The 18,939-nt window shown below is 41.8% G+C and overlaps 1 protein-coding gene across 1 annotated transcript in view; it reads left to right on the top strand.

Moving 5' to 3' along the window:
* The first annotated feature begins 1,152 nt into the window (after nt 1–1,152).
* LOC118390862 (BTB/POZ domain-containing protein KCTD16) overlaps nt 1,153–18,939 on the top strand; it is a 95,619-nt gene continuing 77,832 nt past the window's right edge. Inside the window, exon 1 of the mRNA XM_035781565.2 lies at nt 1,153–2,778. Within this exon, the coding sequence (XP_035637458.1) occupies nt 1,935–2,778 (844 nt within the window). The 5' untranslated portion in view covers nt 1,153–1,934. The remainder of the gene's footprint in view (nt 2,779–18,939) is intronic.

Here is an 18,939-nt window from a genome sequence, read left to right as displayed (position 1 = left end):
GCAGTAAAATGTTCTTGTGGGATATTGGGCAATATGAACACCCATTAACAATGACTGCTGGGATGGCCAACCATGTCCAATCAAGTCCAAATCCAAAGAGTGAACTTATATCTAATAAAGTAGTAGCAGTATTACCTTTTGTTCTGAAATGGATGCCTAGATAAAGGTATCTTGAACATATTGTGGAGTTATACCCAACATAACTTGGTTGGGTACTTTGTGCAATCTTGGCTTATAAAACCACTAGCATTTAGCCCTGTCTGTGAAAAAGTAGGCCTAATTATTTTTTGTATCAATAATTGCCTTGTTTATTTTTATTTATTTTACCAGGCAAGTCAGTTAAGAACAAATTATTATTTTCAGTGACGGCCTAGGAACAGTGGGTTAACTGCCTGTTCAAGGGCAGAACGACAGATTTGTACCTTGTCAGCTAAGGGGTCTGAGCTTGCAACCTTCCGGTTACTAGTCCAACGCTCTAACCAAGAGAACTATTTCCACTCTCGTATCAACAAATTTAGAGACATTAAGACCGTCTACAACACGTTGAGTTTCAACAAACAGAATGCTGAAATCTTCACGTGCCGCAAACTGGAGTTGCATGCAAGGTGCCTGTGAGCTGGTGGAGCTGTCCATGGTCCTGAAATTATTTTTTATTTAAGAGCGTCGAACATAACTGCAAGAGGCGCTGTTGCATAATCAGAATGTTAACAGTTGAGGCAGTAGCTATTTGCCACACCAGACCAGTCAAGTACAATGCTGTTAAGTATTTATTTCTATCATAATGGCCTACTATGGTTGACAACACCATGGTCCATTCTTTTCGAGCCTTAAATCGCTTCCGTTTTAAATACTCGCAAAAACCTATTATGGACTAAGATAATGGAGAAATGATTGCACTCGGATTGGGTGTTGGCTGTTGAAACGTAATCTTGTTGGATAATTTTCAGTTGGCACAAGTTTAACCTATACTGTAATTTTATCAGAGGTCGACATAAAAAAAAGGTGAAAGGTAGCTTTCAATATACGATATATATATATTTCAGTATATTCCTTTAAGATGATGTAATTATTTATTACCTATTATGGTTTATCCCTGCACCATTGAGGCAACATCAGCTGAGACGTTGTTTTTTTTACGCTGCACCACCTTGCTTGGAGGGGACGGGGAGAATCGTTTCAGCTCCTCCGACAGCTCCCGCTATGCAGCCTCAGCGCACCCACAACCATGACACAATTTGTTCCTCCGACCGCTAACAGCACAATCTGAGCACTGGGGGACACACTACAGGACTCATCAGGGCGGAGTGGATGCAACCTCTGTGAAGTTACTCGTGTTCAAAGGAAGTTCGAGATAAAACGCCGGTGATAACGATATCTTTCCCTTTGGACTTTAGAAGTTGTTGTGAGGAGTTTTTCTATCGAATATGTTGTAGATATATTTGTGCATTTATGTAGAGTATTGGGCCATCTATAAGCTATTCATTTTGCTCTAGCAAACAGAAGCAAGGCAGCTCATGTTCCGTTTGACAACGTTTCTATGTGATCTGGCCGCGGGGGTTCTCGTGAACCTCAGTCATTTCCCTCGGCAATGTTTTTCTCCCATGGGCAATGGAGGCAGAGCAACTGATGCACGCTGTTGTGGTGCACACCTTTGATGCGTCTGTATATATTTTTGTAGTCTCAAAACACTGTTTTTCTGTTATCTTTTGATGTGGGTTTCGTGGACATCCACCATTATGCTATTTTTCTCAGACTGCAGCGACTGGTAGGTGAATGACTGACTTTATAAGAATCATTTGTCATAATTTATGTTCAGTGTGTTTCATTTTACATTTTAAACACAAATATACCTTGTTTTAGTACAAGTAAAATAGCAACTTTTGGACATCAATCTACCGTTTCCATCTAAAATTCGGTGGAGTTTTTAGTCAATCATGACGGAAACAATGGCATTGAGTGGAAAATGTAGGACTAACCCTACGTCCAAAGACCAAGGATCTGTTCAGAATAGTTTCCCAGATGTTGTAGAATTAAATGTTGGGGGACAGGTGTATTACACACGTCATGCAACGTTAGTAAGCACCCCGAATTCCTTGCTGGGAAAAATATTCTCACCCAAGAAAGATGCCACTAACGACTTGGCGCGGGACCCTAAGGGACGCTATTTTATCGACAGAGATGGATTTTTATTTCGATATGTTCTGGACTTCCTCAGAGACAAACAAGTTGTACTGCCCGACCATTTTCCAGAGAAGGGGAGGCTTAGGAAAGAGGCGGAGTACTTTCAGTTGTCAGACATGGTCAAACTATTGACCCCCGAAGATTTAAAACACAGTCCAGACGAATACTTCCACAGTGATTTTGAAGATGGTTCTCATGGCAGCGACCACAAGATGTGTCCGCCGTCATCACTGATCCCGGCGGACAGAAAAAGTGGGTTCATTACAGTTGGTTACAGGGGCTCTTGCACAGTGGGCAGAGAGAGTCAATCTGACGCCAAATTCAGAAGGGTCCCGCGGATTTTGATTTGTGGGAGGGTCGCGTTAGCCAAGGAAGTTTTTGGCGAGACCTTGAATGAGAGTCGAGACCCAGACAGGACACCGGATCGATATACTTCCAGGTTTTACCTGAAGTTCAAACACCTTGAGAGATCATTTGACATCCTGTCAGAGTGTGGTTTCCAGATGGTTGCTTGTAACTCTTCAGTCACAGCGTCCTCCGTGAATCAACACACAGAGGACAAGATCTGGTCAAGTTACACTGAATACATCTTCTATCGTAAGTTGCTTTCGTTTTTACTTTCGTTTCTACCAGGTACCAATGTAACTCTACACACATCCCATGTGAAATAGTCCTCCCAAGTCACCACTAGAAGGCACACTTGCTTTACAAGTTTTCCCCAAGCATCCTGCTTTTGAAGTAGCACTGAGAGTGGTCACACACACACACACACACACACACACACACACACACACCCTGTCTGTGCATGAGAGTGCCAGTGATCAATGTTTGCCAAACTGTGTATCTTTTGTGGAAATGGTGTGTTCCAATCCACTCCATGAAAAACACAATTGAAAATAGCCTCCTACAAATTGAGCAACAGAATGTGTAGTTTGAATGCTGGTATGTGTTGAGGACATGTCTGTCTGCCCACTCAAGAACTAATCTAGTTTGAGTTCACTCCTTTTAATTGCACTCTTACTGCTCTGTTGTATTCCCCCATGGGTCTAAACCCACTTGTTCCCAGAAACTCCTACCTGGGAAGTGCTATTCATCTTCCATACTGAGTGCGCTGCGGCCTCTCTTCATTTCTCTCCAAGCCTTCATTTTGAGGCATTGTAAGATGTAAGATGATGGGTTTTATAAGGGCTCTCAAAATATTTTATGGTGCAACAAAATACCACATATACTCAGAGGTGACAGTATATGAGGTGTTCCTTGGCAGCATAGGCCCTGCCAAAAGGTAGAATGCAAAGCAAGCTCATACTGCGACTGCATTCCACTCTGAGCTCATAAAACATATTGAGACAAGATTTTCTCAAGTATATAGAGTATACTGTAGATTCTTCTGTGTCATTTCCCTGAAGAATTTGCAAGGAGATGCTATTAGATTACCAATAAGCACTGTATGTTGGGAGCATATTAAATTCCCTGATGCAGGTGCAACAATTTAGAGATTATGCCTTCTGAAAAGGAGTAGATTACAATTCCACGACAGCTAAACCTGTGTCACGACTCATGCAGTTCAGATGAGTAGCATGCACTTGACACTGTCTGGTCTCTGTACTACACAAACGCACTTTCTAGCGATACCATGTATATTTGTCGATGAGAGTAAGCTCCAAAGACCTCTCCTTGTTTACAGTGAAATAACATTGCTTTGCGGATCCCGTCAACCAATATTTAGCTGTGAGTGCACACAGGAAGTTTGTAAAGGTTGAAGGCACGCAGTGAAATCAATGAAGTCAGTGACAGCCTCTTGTTTGTCTGCTCACCCTCTCTGCCTCCCTAGCACGCTCCTGCTCCCCCGTCGCCTCTGGCAGAGCGCACCAGTTGCCTTTTATAGGCCTCGCTGCACCGTCTCGGTGTCTGCGTCGCCTGCTATCCACGGCATCACATTTATTTACCAATTTGTCGCATGGTTAGAGTGATTGATAATCAATCATTTTCAGTGACAGTCGGAGGACTCACTGCTGGGACCTGCATGCCGAAGACATAGTAAATCATGCAATCATTTTTGGGGGCAAAATAATCATTTCTAAACCGTTTGCCTGGGTCCTTCCTCTTGACGTAAATACATTAAAAAAATTATTACATTACAGAAAATGTGGTCATTGCGAATGCCGTTTCATATGGTGATGGTAAGTCATGTGTGACAAAGAACACTATTAGCTTAGTATACACAAATTAACAATTCTCCTGTAATGTGTAGTGTAGGTGGGAAGACACATTCAAGGCCTTTGCACCTTTCCAGAGTGGCACCACAAAAACACACCTGCACCGGTTTCAGCTTGAACAACTGCAAAAAGTAATACATCAAGCATTTCGCAGTAAAACTTTGGTGTGACATTTTGGGAAGGAGCACAATGCTGTTTGCCTGTTTAAACCGATTTGCTTAGCTGGAGATGGGGCGTGACAGCTCAAAGGCTGCGCTTCATAGGTGCAGCTGCTTCCCAGTCCAGTCTGTCAGGGGAGCTGCCACTGATCCCAAAGTCTGCATTATTCAGACAGAACCAGGGAGGGAGGGTTGAGGAGAGAGGAAGGATATCGGGGAAAAATGGACTGGATTATCTGGCTGTTCCTTGACCTGCTCTCCAAACTGTTTAACGACTGCAATCCCAGGCCCCAAGGGAGTCCTAGGAACTCTGGAGCTGCTGTGCATTTGACTAAGAAAGACCTGTTGAGGGAGAGATTACATAGTCCAAAAAAACCTTCTTCCATCTCTTTATAAATCCATTTTTCTGGATTGAAAAGGCGGATGCTTCGGCTATTGTGAGTAAGTAAGTGCTCTGTGGTGCCGCAGATAATAGCACAAAGAGCTGCTGGAGTGACTCTTCACAAGCACACTGATGCTGCAATGCATAGCATAACACTGGGCACTAGGCTTGGGCAGGGTATGGCAAATAACGTAAGCATTTGTTTAAATAAAAGTCTAAATCATCTCAATTACAATTTCCTGGAAATTTGCATATATACAATTTTGGGGAGATTATGTTTGTCTTATTGCATTATTGAATGTCTGTTGAGGTTGGAGTAGGTGCTAATCCGTAAAGAAAATGATGAAGTCGATAAATCTTATTTAGCAAGAAATGTAATCGTAAACCACGGTAGTACATGTCACCAACCTCTAGCTAGAGGCTACCCATACGGATAACAAAGGGACCTTTTGAATGTGGATATATCCATGATGATGAGACTTTTCCTTATAATACTGATTGACCCCCATACCCATCAAATTTAAAGCTGCAATATGTAACCTTTTGGCTGACCAAAAAAATATTCACATGGAAATATGACTGATAGATCTGTCATTCTCATTTCATTTGTGCATCTTTCGGTTTTGTACACCAGCTTCAAACGGTTGAAGAGGCAACATTTTTGTTTATGGAAAATATATTTCACAGCCGTTTAGATGGTACAATGATTCTCTACCCTGTACTTGCTTGTTTTGTCACTTAAACTGAAATTAGGCGAACTATTCGAATTTTAGCAACCAGGATATGGTGGAGCGATTTCTGCATAGTGAGGAGTTACTCTCGTTACTCTCGTCATAAATCTAGAGAAAAGAAGTGCAATGGGCCCACCAACGAAAAATGAGCCTCATTCAGAAAGAGATTATGCTCCATGCTCACTTAAACACATTTACTTAGATATGCAATTTTCTTTGCTTTGGTATGTTGAATCATTTCTGCCTACTATGCAACTGTGAGGGAGGTTCTTGAAAATGTAACACTTGTGGGACCAATATACATCTTCTGAAATTCTGTATATGCTGTAGATACGGTGTCTTATTGTACAATGGCTGGGGCAGGATAATATTGTTTATTTTTTTTAATATTTCTTCAATAGAATCTCAATCTCGACACCTCGGTTGTTCTTCATTTGTGGCATAGCTTCACATCCATGTCTTACGTATATAACAAATGCAAATAATTCACTCTATACTACAGCTTGATGACCTGTGGGAATGTTGACATGGCTTTTAGAGGTTGTAGTTCTTAAAATGGATCAAGATTCTAGTAAGAATACAGCCCTTAATCCTGAAACCTGAGCTCCATATGTATCTGTGACCAGAGGCATGTAGTATTATGGCTGTATAGCACATGCTGAAATACATTATTTCTTCTTTACTTCTTCACCTTTTATAATCCCATGGATGACAGATATTGTGGTTTGTAGTCTCACTGTGCGTGTTGGTCATAGTAAGCTACTGGTGACAGGTGACAGTTTTGATACTCATCTCTGCATCCTGGATCAAAAGGTTGGCTGGACTTCGCTAAAGGTCCATATAGCTCTACATGATTCCCTTTTTGTTTACAAGGCCCTACTTCATAAACTCCCATCTTATCTAGCATTGCTGTTGACATAGACAGCTGAGTTGCCTAACTTGTTCACAGGATTGGCTAACTCTTGAGGTTCCTAGGGTCTCCACCGAGCTACACTGTAGGTAAAGCTGCTTTGATTTTTAAAGCACCATGTTGCTGGAACAAATACTTTTCACCTTAATGTTCTGCTGCCGCTAGGCCAGTTTAGAGAAATGATTGTGGACTTATTTGTGGAAGAATGTAACAGTTTATCTAGGTGATTTGTGATGTTTTAGTTGTGCTTCACAGGACTGTAGTTTTGTGTTTTAATGTGTATTCTTTGTATATTTTGTGTATAATGTGTATATTTGTGTTGTATCGTGCAGGGCACATTTGGAAAAAGAGATCTAGGTCTTAAAATAAAGGTAAACCAAATAATAATACAGTTTTTCTCAATTGCTTAAACACAATTTCTGAAACCTTGCTCCATTTCCTGAAAACATGACAGTTTTTTCCAACTGCTTACACATGTTTTCAAAACTGTTTCCTTTTTTTTCAAAACTCTACACACAATTCCCAAAACTGCACACACAAAATGCAAAATGCCTCACATCTCCTTCAAAATGTAACACTGCATTCAAAATGCCATGAACACATGTCAGAATGAAGCATTTGCATCAAATGGCAAACACTGCTTTCATAATAGTACATTTTTGGATATACCAAGTAAACACTGTTGTTCTAAATCTAAAGCTCTTTGGTCTTTCATAGGCTTATATCTACATTTCAATACAATGTTCTACAGTGAAAGTAATCTGCTGAGAGGGGTAACAAGTACACTGTAAACACCAATGCAATGTAGAAACAGAAAATATTTATTCGGCCAAACATTACTGTTGTATACAGTAGCATACAACAAAACCATAAACATATGTAAACCAAAAGTATATTCTTTAGAATACAGTAAAGAACACAATTGTGTGTGTGGGGTCCCGGGGGGACAGTCCAGGAATTGGTAGGGGGGGCAGTCACCAGTGCTAAGCTACCCTTCATCTCTTCTCCGGCCTGGGTCTGGCCACAATACTTCGTCCACATCACAAGATACGTTTTCTCTTGCCAAACATCGAGGGAAGTATCTCCTAGCATGGCGTATCCAACCTTGGACAGAGGCAACCTCTATGTCCCCACATGGAGGGAAGTATCTCCTAGCATGGCGTATCCAACCTTGGACAGAGGCAACCTCTATGTCCCCACATGGAGGGAAGTATCTCCTAGCATGGCGTATCCAACCTTGGACAGAGGCAACCTCTATGTCCCCACATGGAGGGAGGTATCTCCTAGCATGGCGTATCCAACCTTGGACAGAGTCAACCTCTATGTCCCCACATGGAGGGAGGTATCTCCTAGCATGGCGTATCCAACCTTGGACAGAGACAACCTCTATGTCCCCACATGGAGGGAAGTATCTCCTAGCATGGCGTATCCAACCTTGGACAGAGGCAACCTCTATGTCCCCACATGCGTCCTCCATTGCCTGGAGAAGCGGCATGCGGGCATAGGGTTGGCGATCATACACTTTCCAGCACCAGGCTGAGAAGAATTCCTCTATGGGATTTAGAAAAGGTGAATATGGGGGTAGGTAAAAAACTACAAATTTTGGATGTGTGGCAAACCAGTTTTGGACCAGAACAGCCCGGTGAAAACTAACATTATCCCATAAAACCAGAAATCTAGCAGGCTCCTGATCTGAATCAGGGACAAGCATTGTGTAAATTGCATCCAGAAAAGTGAGCATATGGCCGGTGTTGTACGGACCCAGTGTGGCATTGTGATGGAGGACCCCGTTTTGAGTGATGGCAGCACACATATTACCCCCACGTTGTCCATAGTTATATTACCCCCACGCTGTCCGGGGACATTGGTAAATGCCCTCTGTCCTATTACATTTCTTCCGCGGCGCCTGGTTTTGGTGAGGTTGAAGCCAACCTCATCCACATAAATAAATTCATGGTGAATTACATGGGCATCCAGCTCCAATACTCTCTGTAACAGACAAAAGTATATACAGATGAGTAAATATGGTCTGAAGTAGTGTTGCATACATACCTCTACAAAGTCATGTCGCATATTCTTGACTCTGTCAGAGTTCCTCTCAAATGGCACCTTGTAAAGTTGTTTCATCGTCACTCGGTGCCGTTGGAGGATGCGTTGTATGGTCGACAGGCTTACAGCATTGATGTTGTTAAATATGGTGTCATTCTTCAAGATATGCTCAAATCCTAATTGTATTTTTGGCCAAAACCATATTTATAATTGCAGTCTCTTGTACATCTGTAAACAAGCGTCCTCGTCCTCCATGATGTCTTTGCCTTTCCACTCTGTACAGAATTCAAACACAGTATGTGTTCAGCATAGGAACTGTAAACAATGTACAAAAAAATGTAGTACAGCATGATAACCAACCTCATTCATTCAATGCAGTGCAGTAAATGGATGGCTTATAGTTACAAATGTGTATGCAATACTATGCAGTCATACTTATGTTACAGTACATTACTGTAATGCTAAAATAGTCATTATATAGTTGCATACCTGTTCTTCTGAAGGTTCGAATTATGGACGCCACTGTAAATCAACTCTGGCTGGACTCTCAGTCCAGCCTCTCTCATGGTCAAACCGTTGTTGATCACATGATCAACAAGTGTTGCCCTAATCTCATCAGAGATGGCTCTCCTTCCTTCTCTTCTTTGCCCTCGTCCTCTTCTTCATCTTCCTCTCCCTCCTACTCCTCTTGCTCTCTGTCCATTGTTGGCATCCATTGTTCAAAACAGGTAATCTGACCTATGACCTATTTATAGGCCTATACTACAGTAAAGCAATGATTGGTTAGTGATCAGTTAAGCTATTAGTGTTTGCACATGTGAGGAGTGTGTGTGGTGAATAAGTGTAGCATTTTGATTGGTTGTGTTTGGAAAAGGAAAGCAAGTCCCTTCCTGTTAGATTTTTGTGTTTTAGGTAGAGAATTGTGTGTAGTGTTTTGAAAAAAGTGTTTTATGCAATTGACAACTGAGTCAAAGGCTGAGAAATAGCTTATGGTTTTGGATATTTGGTGTGTAGTTTTGCACTTTAAGTGAGATGTTTCAAAAATAGTGTGACATGAAAAGATTTTGTGTGTAAGAAAAATGTAAACACAAAACCTCATCTACAAGCACTATTTACATAACCTCTTACTCCTCTTGCAAAATAAAACATTCTCCTCAAAACAGTTTTACCTGTGTTCAAAATCAAACACGGCTCTCAAAATTATATACACTCTTAAGCAGTCAGTAAACAATACACCGGAAAATAGAAAACACATTGTTCAAAACATACAATTCTCAGGGAGAAGTACATTTTTAATCCAAAAAAATATTCAGATTTTTCCGTCATTGTCTTTTGATGAACGAAAACATGTTCTATCATAGCAGCTCAAAATTGATCAGAAATTACTACTCTGCTTTGCTCTTTGCAATTTTGTTTTTTGTTCTTCCTCCTCCTTGTACCCCTATTTTTTACAGTACTTTACCCTGCATCTCACAAACTTGTCCTTTGTCTCTGTGATACTGTAATTCTTGTTCTTTGTTGATATGAACCTGCAACCAGTCAAAATCTATTGAGCAGTCAGTACTGTTAATAAATAGAAAGCACAATGTTCAGGGCCATACAATTTGTCCATTGTACAGTATACAGCCTACAATGCACTGTACTACATTATCCATTCTCAGACTTTCTCCTTCCCACCTTCAACAACCTGTTTGCTCTCTGAACTCGCTTAAATTGGTTGTGTCGCATCATTTGAAACATGTTAAATCAATTTTGAGTGGTTGTGTTCAATCAATGACATATGTTCTCTATTTGTATTTGATTGTTGCCACTTGTGTTTACCAGTATGGATGACATGTGCATTAGAGTGCAGAATGTGTTTTGAGAATGAGAATGTGTTTAGAGTTTTGCTGAAAAGTCCAAGTGAGATCTCCAAATTGTGTGTTTACCATGTGAAATGGTTTAAGGTATTGACAACAGACTGCATAATTAGCTAAATGAGTCCAGGCAACTGAGAACTTTGTTCAGCCAATGGGTTTTAGTGTTTTAGCAATTGAGAAAAACTGTAATACATATGTGCCCGCCTTGAGGGTCCCCTTACATGCTTCAAAGAGCTAGATACTTGAGCCTTTAGATACATATCCTATGTACTCTGGATTTCACATCCCTTGTGTTACACTTAACAAACATATGGAATATTTCATGTGTTTGCATCAGGACTCATGAGGCAATGATGTACTGGCTATAGAACCTGTTATTTCAATACTATGAGAGGTCGGCAGGGCCATGGTAAATTGTCTCACTGGGTAAATGTGAAGATGCCCCAGAGGTATGCCACTAATTGTGAGATCAGCATGTTCAGCTCTGTGTGTGTGTGTGTGTGTGTGTGTGTGTGTGTGTGTGTGTGTGTGTGTGTGTGTGTGTGTGTGTGTGTGTGTGTGTGTGTGTGTGTGCGAGAGAGAAAGCAAACAGGCAAACATAGCAGACAATTATCAAAATCCATCACCCCTGAATCTCATGTTAGACAATTAGTGATGTTACAGGCTGACATTTCAGTGCAGAGCTACCCTTTATAACCATTACGCCTCTTGCGTAATAAATCTTGCATACGTACAAAAGTTTTCAAGCAGAAGCTGTGGGCAGTCCATCATATTTAGGTTGGGGGAAAAGTCGATATAAACCATTGTTGAATTCAAATGTTCTGCTGACAGGTCCACAACAATTTGCCATTGTTTTCTCATTCAGAAACGGAAAGTAGCTTATGTACAATGTTTGTCAGTATGAGTCGGCTACAGTATTGTTGTGTGATAAGAGCACGGCAGCATTGCCTATTTAATCTCAGAGACTTTACCAAGGCAGGACATTTAAACCCAATAATCTATTGATCAAATAAATATTGAACAACAATTTGTCTTTTTACATGCCGTGGCCTAATGCTAATATTTCCAAATTATACAGCAAATAAAGGCTGTCATTGTCACCATAAAAGGTGAATGGAGGCATTTTTTTTAACTAGGCCAGTCAACCAATTCTTAATTACAATGACAACCCACTGTTCCTAGGCTAACTGCCTGTTCAGGGGCAGAATGACAGATTTGTACCTTGTCAGCTCGGGGATTTGAACTTGCAACCTTCCGGTTACTAATCCAACGCTCTAACCACTAGGCTACCCTGCTGCCCCTGCATAGTTTTACAGCAGGTCTGATTTATAATGGGAATCATGCGTATGGTATGCGGCAAGTTTATAAATCTCGCGCCTGATTTTTCAGAAATAGCGCACGCAGATATTTAGTGTGAAATTTACGCAAAGGTTATAAATGAGGCCCCTGGACCCTCAGCAAATAGCCTGCAATACAGAAATGGTCAACACTGTTTAAGCTTTTAAAACGGTAAAAAAGTGAGATAAGAACAGATACATAAATAAACAAAAGTATGTGGACACCCCTTCAAAGGTTTCAGCCACACTCATTGCTAACAGGTGTATATCTCCATAGAGAAACATTGAAAGTAGAATGGCCTCACTGAAGACCTCAGTGACATTCAACCTGCCACCTTTTCAACAAGTCAGTTCGTCAAATGTCTGCACTGCTAGAGCTGCCCCTGGTCAACTGTAAGTGCCTGTTATTGTGAAGTGGAAACATCTAGGAGCAACAACGGCACAACCGCGAAGTGGTAGGCATACACGAGCACTAAGTGCTGAAGTGCGTACAGCGTCAAAATTGACTGTCCTGGGTTGCAACACTCACTACAGAGTTCCAAACTCTGTAGCAACGTCATCACAAGAACTGTTCGCCGGGAGCTTCGTGAAATGGGTTTCCATGGCATGACCTAAGCCTAAGGTCACCATACGCAATGCCAAGCGTTGGTTGGAGTGGTGTAAATCTCTCCCTCATTGGACTCTGGATCAGTGGAAACTTCTCTGGAGTGATGAATCACGCTTCACCATCTGACAGTCCGACGGACTAATTTGGGTTTGGCGAATGTCAGGAGAACACTACCTGCCCGAATGCATAGTGCCAACTCAAAAGTTTGGTGGAGGAGGAATAAGGGTCTGGGGCTGGCTTTCATGGTTCGGGCTAGGTCCCGTAGTTTCCTTGAAGGGAAATAAAAACTCTACAGCATACAATGACATTCTAGACGATCCTGTGCTTCCAATTTTGTGGCAACAGTTTGGGGAAGGCCCTTTCCTGGTTCAGCATGACAATTCCCCTGTGCACAAAGTGAGGTCCATACAGAAATGGTTTGTCGACATCGGTGTGGAAGAACTTGACTGGCCTGCACAGAGCCCTGACCTCAACCCCACCGAACACCTTTGGGATGAATTGGAATGCCGACTGCGCTCCAGGCCTAATCGCCCAACATCAGTGCCTGACCTCACTAACGCTATTGTGGCTGAGAACCCGCAACAATGTTCCAACATCTACTGGGAAGCCTTCCCAGAAGAGTGGAGGCTGTTATAGTAACAAAGGGGGGACCAACTCCATTATAATATCCATGGTTTTGGAATGAGATGTTTGACTAGCCTGTGCTCACATACTTTTAGTCATGTAGTGTACTCGCTAAACCCATATAGTGTAATGATCTGTCCTAATCTGTAGCATTGTCCTGATTTATACTGTACCAAAGCCAATTTAAGGACAACTTTATTATTATGTTTTCAGCTTTCCCTCCTGTCTAAAACACAAAACTGAGTGGCATTTTGTGCTCAGCTCCTCCCCATATCCTCCTCTCATGTCTGGTTTCCCTTGAACTCCTACAGAGGGTGAACTATTACCTCGTGCTTGCAGAGACAAACATAATGCTAACAGCCACACAGCTGTTGTTCACAGTGCTGTTCTACTTCACACAGATACTCTTATGACTCTGCCATATTGCTAATGCTGCTCTATAATGCAAGCTTACCAAATAAATGTATGTAGTGAACCGTACATTTGCATATTGTTCAAGTTAATGAACACCAAAGACCAATGTTTCGAAACTTGCTTGCGCTAATGAATTTCTTTACTGTATCTTGGTTCCTTGTAATATGATGTTGGGTTTCATGAAGTCACTTCTGCAATGGGAAGGGGAAAAGGATCACAGTGTCCTCTGACCCAACTCCTTGTGTGCTGATGATTTGGGTCATGACAGAGCCAGGCAGGCAGAGGGATTCCCTGGTGTGTTTACTCAGAAGACGCTAAAGGTCAACATCCAGATCAGAAAGAAAAACAGGCCCGGCCGGAGAATGAGAAAGGAGTGAGACATAATATTGTCATGGCTTGAAAATATCATGTACAGTACCAGTCAAAAGTTTGGGCACACCTACTCATTCAAGGGTTTTTCTTTGTTTTTAATCCATTTCTACATTGTAGAATAATAGCAAATACATCAAAACTATGAAATAACACATACTGTATCATGTAGTAACCAACAAATAGTATTTATATACGTATATATTTTGTATTTTAGATTCTTCAAAGTAGCCACCCTTTGCCTTGATGGCAGCTTTGCACACTCTTGGCGTTCTCTCAACCAGCTTCACCTGGAATGCTTTTTCAACAGTCTTGAAGGAGTTCCCACATATGCTGAAGACTTGTTGGCTGCTTTTACAGCACTCTGCGGTGCAACTCATCCCAATCCATCTCAATTGGGTTGAGGTCGGGTGATTGCGGAGGCCAGGTCATCTGATGCAGCACTCCATCACTCTCCTTCTTGGTCAAATAGCCCTTACACAGCCTGGAGGTGTGTTGGGTCATTTTCCTGTTGAAAAACAAATGATAGTCCCATTAAGCGCAAACCAGATGGGATGGTGTGTTGCTGCAGTATACTATGGTAGGCATGCTAGTTAAGTGTGCCTTGAATTCTAAATAAACCACTGACAATGTCACCAGAAAAGCACCCTCACACCATCAAACCTCCTCCTCCATGCTTCACGGTGGGAACCACACATTCAGAGATCATCTGTTCACCTAGTCTGTGTCACAAAGACACGGCGGTTGGAACCAAAAATATAACATTTGGACTCATCAGACCAAAGGACAGATTTCCACTGGTCTAATGTCCATTGGTCGTGTTTCTTGGCCCAAGAAAGTCTAGTCTTATTATTGGTATCCTTTAGTAGGGGTTTCTCTGCAGCAATTCGACCATGAAGGCCTGATTCACTATTATTATATTATTATTCACGCAGTCTCCTCTGAACCATTGATGTTGAGATGTGTCTGTTACTTGAACTCTGTGAAGCATTTATTTGGGCTGCAATTTCTGAGGCTGGTAACTCTAATGAACTTATTCTAGGCAGCAGAGGTAACTCTGGGTCTTCCTTTCCTGTGGCGGTCCTCATGAGAGCCAGTTTTATCATTGTGCTTGATGGTTTTTGCGACTGAACTTGAAGAAACTTTCAAAGTTCATGTCTTAAAGTAATGATGGACAGTCTTTATCCTTGCTTATTTGAGCTGTTCTTGCCATAATATGACTTGGTCTTTTACCAAATAGGCCTATCTTCTGTATACCCCCCTACCTTGTCACAACACAACTGATTGGCTCAAATGCATTAAGAAGAAAAATAAATTCCACAAATTAACAAGGCACACCTGTTAATTGAATTGCATTCCAGGTGACTACCTCATGAAGCTGATTGAGAGAATGCCAAGAGTCTGAAAAGCTGTCATTGAAGAATATCAAATATCAAATATATTTTGATTTGTTTAACACTTTTTTCGTTACTACATGATTCCATATGTTATTTCATAGTTTTGATATCTTCACGATTATTCTACAATGTAGAAAATAGTAAAAATAAAGAAAAACCCTTGAAAAGGTAGGCATGTCCAGAGTTTTCACACGGTATTGTATATATATATATATATACTGTATATATACTGTATATATACTGATCAAAAATATATACGCAACATGTAAAGTGTTTTATGAGCTGAAATAAAATAACCTAGAAATATTCCAGACGCACAAAAAGCTTATTTCTTGCAAATTATGTGCACAAATTTGTTTACATATCAAGAAGCTGATTAAACAGCATGATCTTTACACAGGTGTACCTTGTGCTGGGGACAATAAAAGGCCACTCTAAAAGGTGCAGTTTTGTCACACAACACAATGCAACAGATGTGCATTTGGCATGCTGACTCCAGGAATGTCCACCAGAGTTGTTGCCAGAGAATTGAATGTTAATTTCTCTACCATAAGACACCTCCAATGTCTCTTTAGAGAATTTTGCAGAATGTGCAACCCGGCCTCACAACCCCAGACCACGTGTTATCACAGCAGCCCAGGACCTCCACATCCGGCTTCTTCACCTGTGTGATCGTCTGAGACCAGCCACCCGGACAGCTGATGAAACTGTGGGTTTGCACAACTGAAGAATTTTTGCACAAACTGTCAGAAACCTTCTCAGGGAAGCTCATCTGCGTGCTCATTGTTCTCACCAGGGTCTTGAACTGACTGCAGTTCAGCGTCGTAACCGACATCAGTGGGCAAAGGCTCACCTTCGATGGTCACTGGCACGCTGGAGAAGTGTGCTCTTCACAGATTAATCCCGGTTTCAACTGTACCGGGCAGATGGCAGACACCGTATAGTGCGTTGTGTGGGTGAGCGGTTTGCTAATGTCAACATTGTGAACAAAGTGCCCCGTGGTGGTTATTGTATGGGCAGGCATAAGCTACGTACCACGAACACAATTGCATTTTATCAATGGCATTTTGAATGAACAGAAATACCGTGACGTGATCCTGAGGCCCATTGTTGTGCCATTCATCCACCCTCATCACCTCATGTTTCAGCATGATAATGCACAGCCCCATGTCACAAGATCTGAACACATTTCTGTACACATCTCCTGGAAGCTGAAAATGTCCCAGTTTTTCCATGGCCTGCATACTGACCAGACATGTCACCCATTGAGCATGTTTGAAATGCTCTGGATCGACATGTACGACAGCTTGTTTAAAGAGGAAGTGGGACAACATTCCACAATCCACAATCAACAGCCTGATCAGCCCTATGCGAAGGACATGCGTCGCGCTGCATACTATAAGATTGGAATATTTCTAAACATGAACTTATTCACTATGAATCTTCCCTTGTACACAAGCATTAGGTCGATCATAATGGTCACACGGTTTGGAAGAAGCAAGAAATCTCATCTAGCGTTATCAACTCGTATTTCCTTTCAGTTCACTTTTGTGGTATCTTTAGAGTCCAATTGATCATCCGATAGTGGGCCCTCTGACAGGTTGGAAGACTGCTTGGCAAATTGCCTGAGCCTCCCATCCCTCTGGGGGACCTGATACAAGAAAACCAATTTGAAAGAAATTCAGTAAACAGTGAATACCACAGGGGGAAGATACATTCCTTCACGATCCTCCCTTAGCCTCTCCTTTGTCTTATGTTTATTTTCCCGTCTGCTCTCAGGACAAATCATGTATCGATCTGTTTTTAAGTTTGTAAGTTTATAGTCCTTGGCCTAGCCCAAACCATGAAAAACAGCCCAAGACTGTTATTCCTCCTCTACCAAACATTACAGTCGGCACTATGCATTCCGGCAGGTAGCATTCTCCCGGCGTCTGACAAACCCAGACTTGTCCATCGGACTGCCAGATGGTGAAGCGTGATTCATCACTCCAGAGAACACATTTCCACTGCTCCAGAGTCCAACGTCGGCGAGCTTTACACCACTCCAGCTGACATTTGGCATTGTGCATGGTGATCTTAGGCTTCTGTGTGTTTTCCCGGCCATGGAAACCCATTTCATGAAGCTACAAATGAACAGTTCTTGTGCTGACGTTGCTTCCAGAGCCAATTTGGAACTTGATAGTGACTGTTGCAACTGAGGACAGACAATTTTTACACGCTTTCAGCATTTGGCTGTCCCGTTCTGTGAGCTTGTATGGCCTACCACTTTGCGGCTGAGCCGTTGCTACTAGACGTTTCCACTTCACAATAACAGCACTTACAGTTGACCGAGGCAGCTCTAGCAGGGCATACAATTTGATGAACTGACTTGTTGGAAAGGTGGCATCCTATGACAGTGCCACGTTGAAAGTCCCTAAGGTCTTCTACTGCCAATGTTTTTCTATGGAGATTGCTTTGCTTTGTGCTCAATTTTATACACCTGTCAGCAACGGGTGTGGCTGAAATAGCCGAATCCACTAATTTGAAGGAGTGTCCACATACTTTTGTGTATGTAGTGTAGGTTTGGTTTAAAACATATTATGACATTGTAAATTGTGATATCTCCGCTGATGGCTACACAAAATGTCTGCTCTTTTGTAGAATTATTGTGGTTGAGGTAAAATGACATTTTGTTGGTATGCAGTGGGAAAGATTTTTGGGCAACATATTGAGCAGATGTGTTTTTTATTATAATTGTGTCGTGCTCAGCTTGTTGTTATGTCCCACTTTGAAGTCTACTACAGTGTGAAGACTGGCTGTGATGCCCCTGTTCTCCTACACATCCCAAATGTCATCGTTTTCTATATAGTGCACTTCTTTTGACCAGGACCCATAGGGCTTTGGCCAAAAGTAGTGCAATATGTAGGGAATCGGGTGCTATTTGGGACGTATCCCTAGCCTGTCGGAGCTATCATAAGGAATCGTTCTCCTCTCCCAATGACGAAGCGTGACAAACACGCTGGCACAGAACATGAAACTGCGGCTAGGCAACGGTAATTTAACAAACCGCAATTAAGAGCACTTGCATTAAATATGTCCAGGGCTTTTAATTCAGTTTGGCAATTTAATTAATTTCAGGAAATGACGCACCGCTCGTTTGAAACTTATCGACAGAGACCGACCCTTGAGAGAGAGCTGCTCTGGTAGTTAGGGCTGGTAATGTTTTGGTAAAGCACGTTTCCCTTTGGACTGTTCCTATTCTTCCATCACACGGCGACTAGGCCATGATTGACATTCAGTTGTCTTTTGTAGGGCCTGTCACTCAGGCTTATATACCTCACTGTGACAAAGCCATAACCACCATGTTGATTTGGAGTTAGGCATTTCCCACGCACCATCAATAAAAAAAAATAGCCCATTCATTATATGACAAAAAAAAACACATGCAGCAAGGACAGGCATGCTTACCTATGCGACTCTCTCTTTGATGTTATGCAATGATAAATAAGTATTAAATCGCCCCTAGAAGCCTAAGAAGATATCTCACTGTACTGCTGCCACCATCAAAGTGCATTTTCTCACAGATCCTGGCTGCGAAATAGATAAACTTAAAGATAATTAAATCCTTTTTTTAATACAGTCTCATCAATTGAAGGGCTGAAATACACTATATATACAAAAGTTTATGGACACCCCATTAAATGAGTGGTTTCAGCCATTTCAGCC

Source organism: Oncorhynchus keta, chromosome 12 (genome assembly GCF_023373465.1).
Source record: "Oncorhynchus keta strain PuntledgeMale-10-30-2019 chromosome 12, Oket_V2, whole genome shotgun sequence".
NCBI lineage: Eukaryota > Metazoa > Chordata > Actinopteri > Salmoniformes > Salmonidae > Oncorhynchus > Oncorhynchus keta.
Note: the sequence above shows the minus strand (reverse complement) of the source record. Positions and strands in the feature narration are given on the sequence as shown.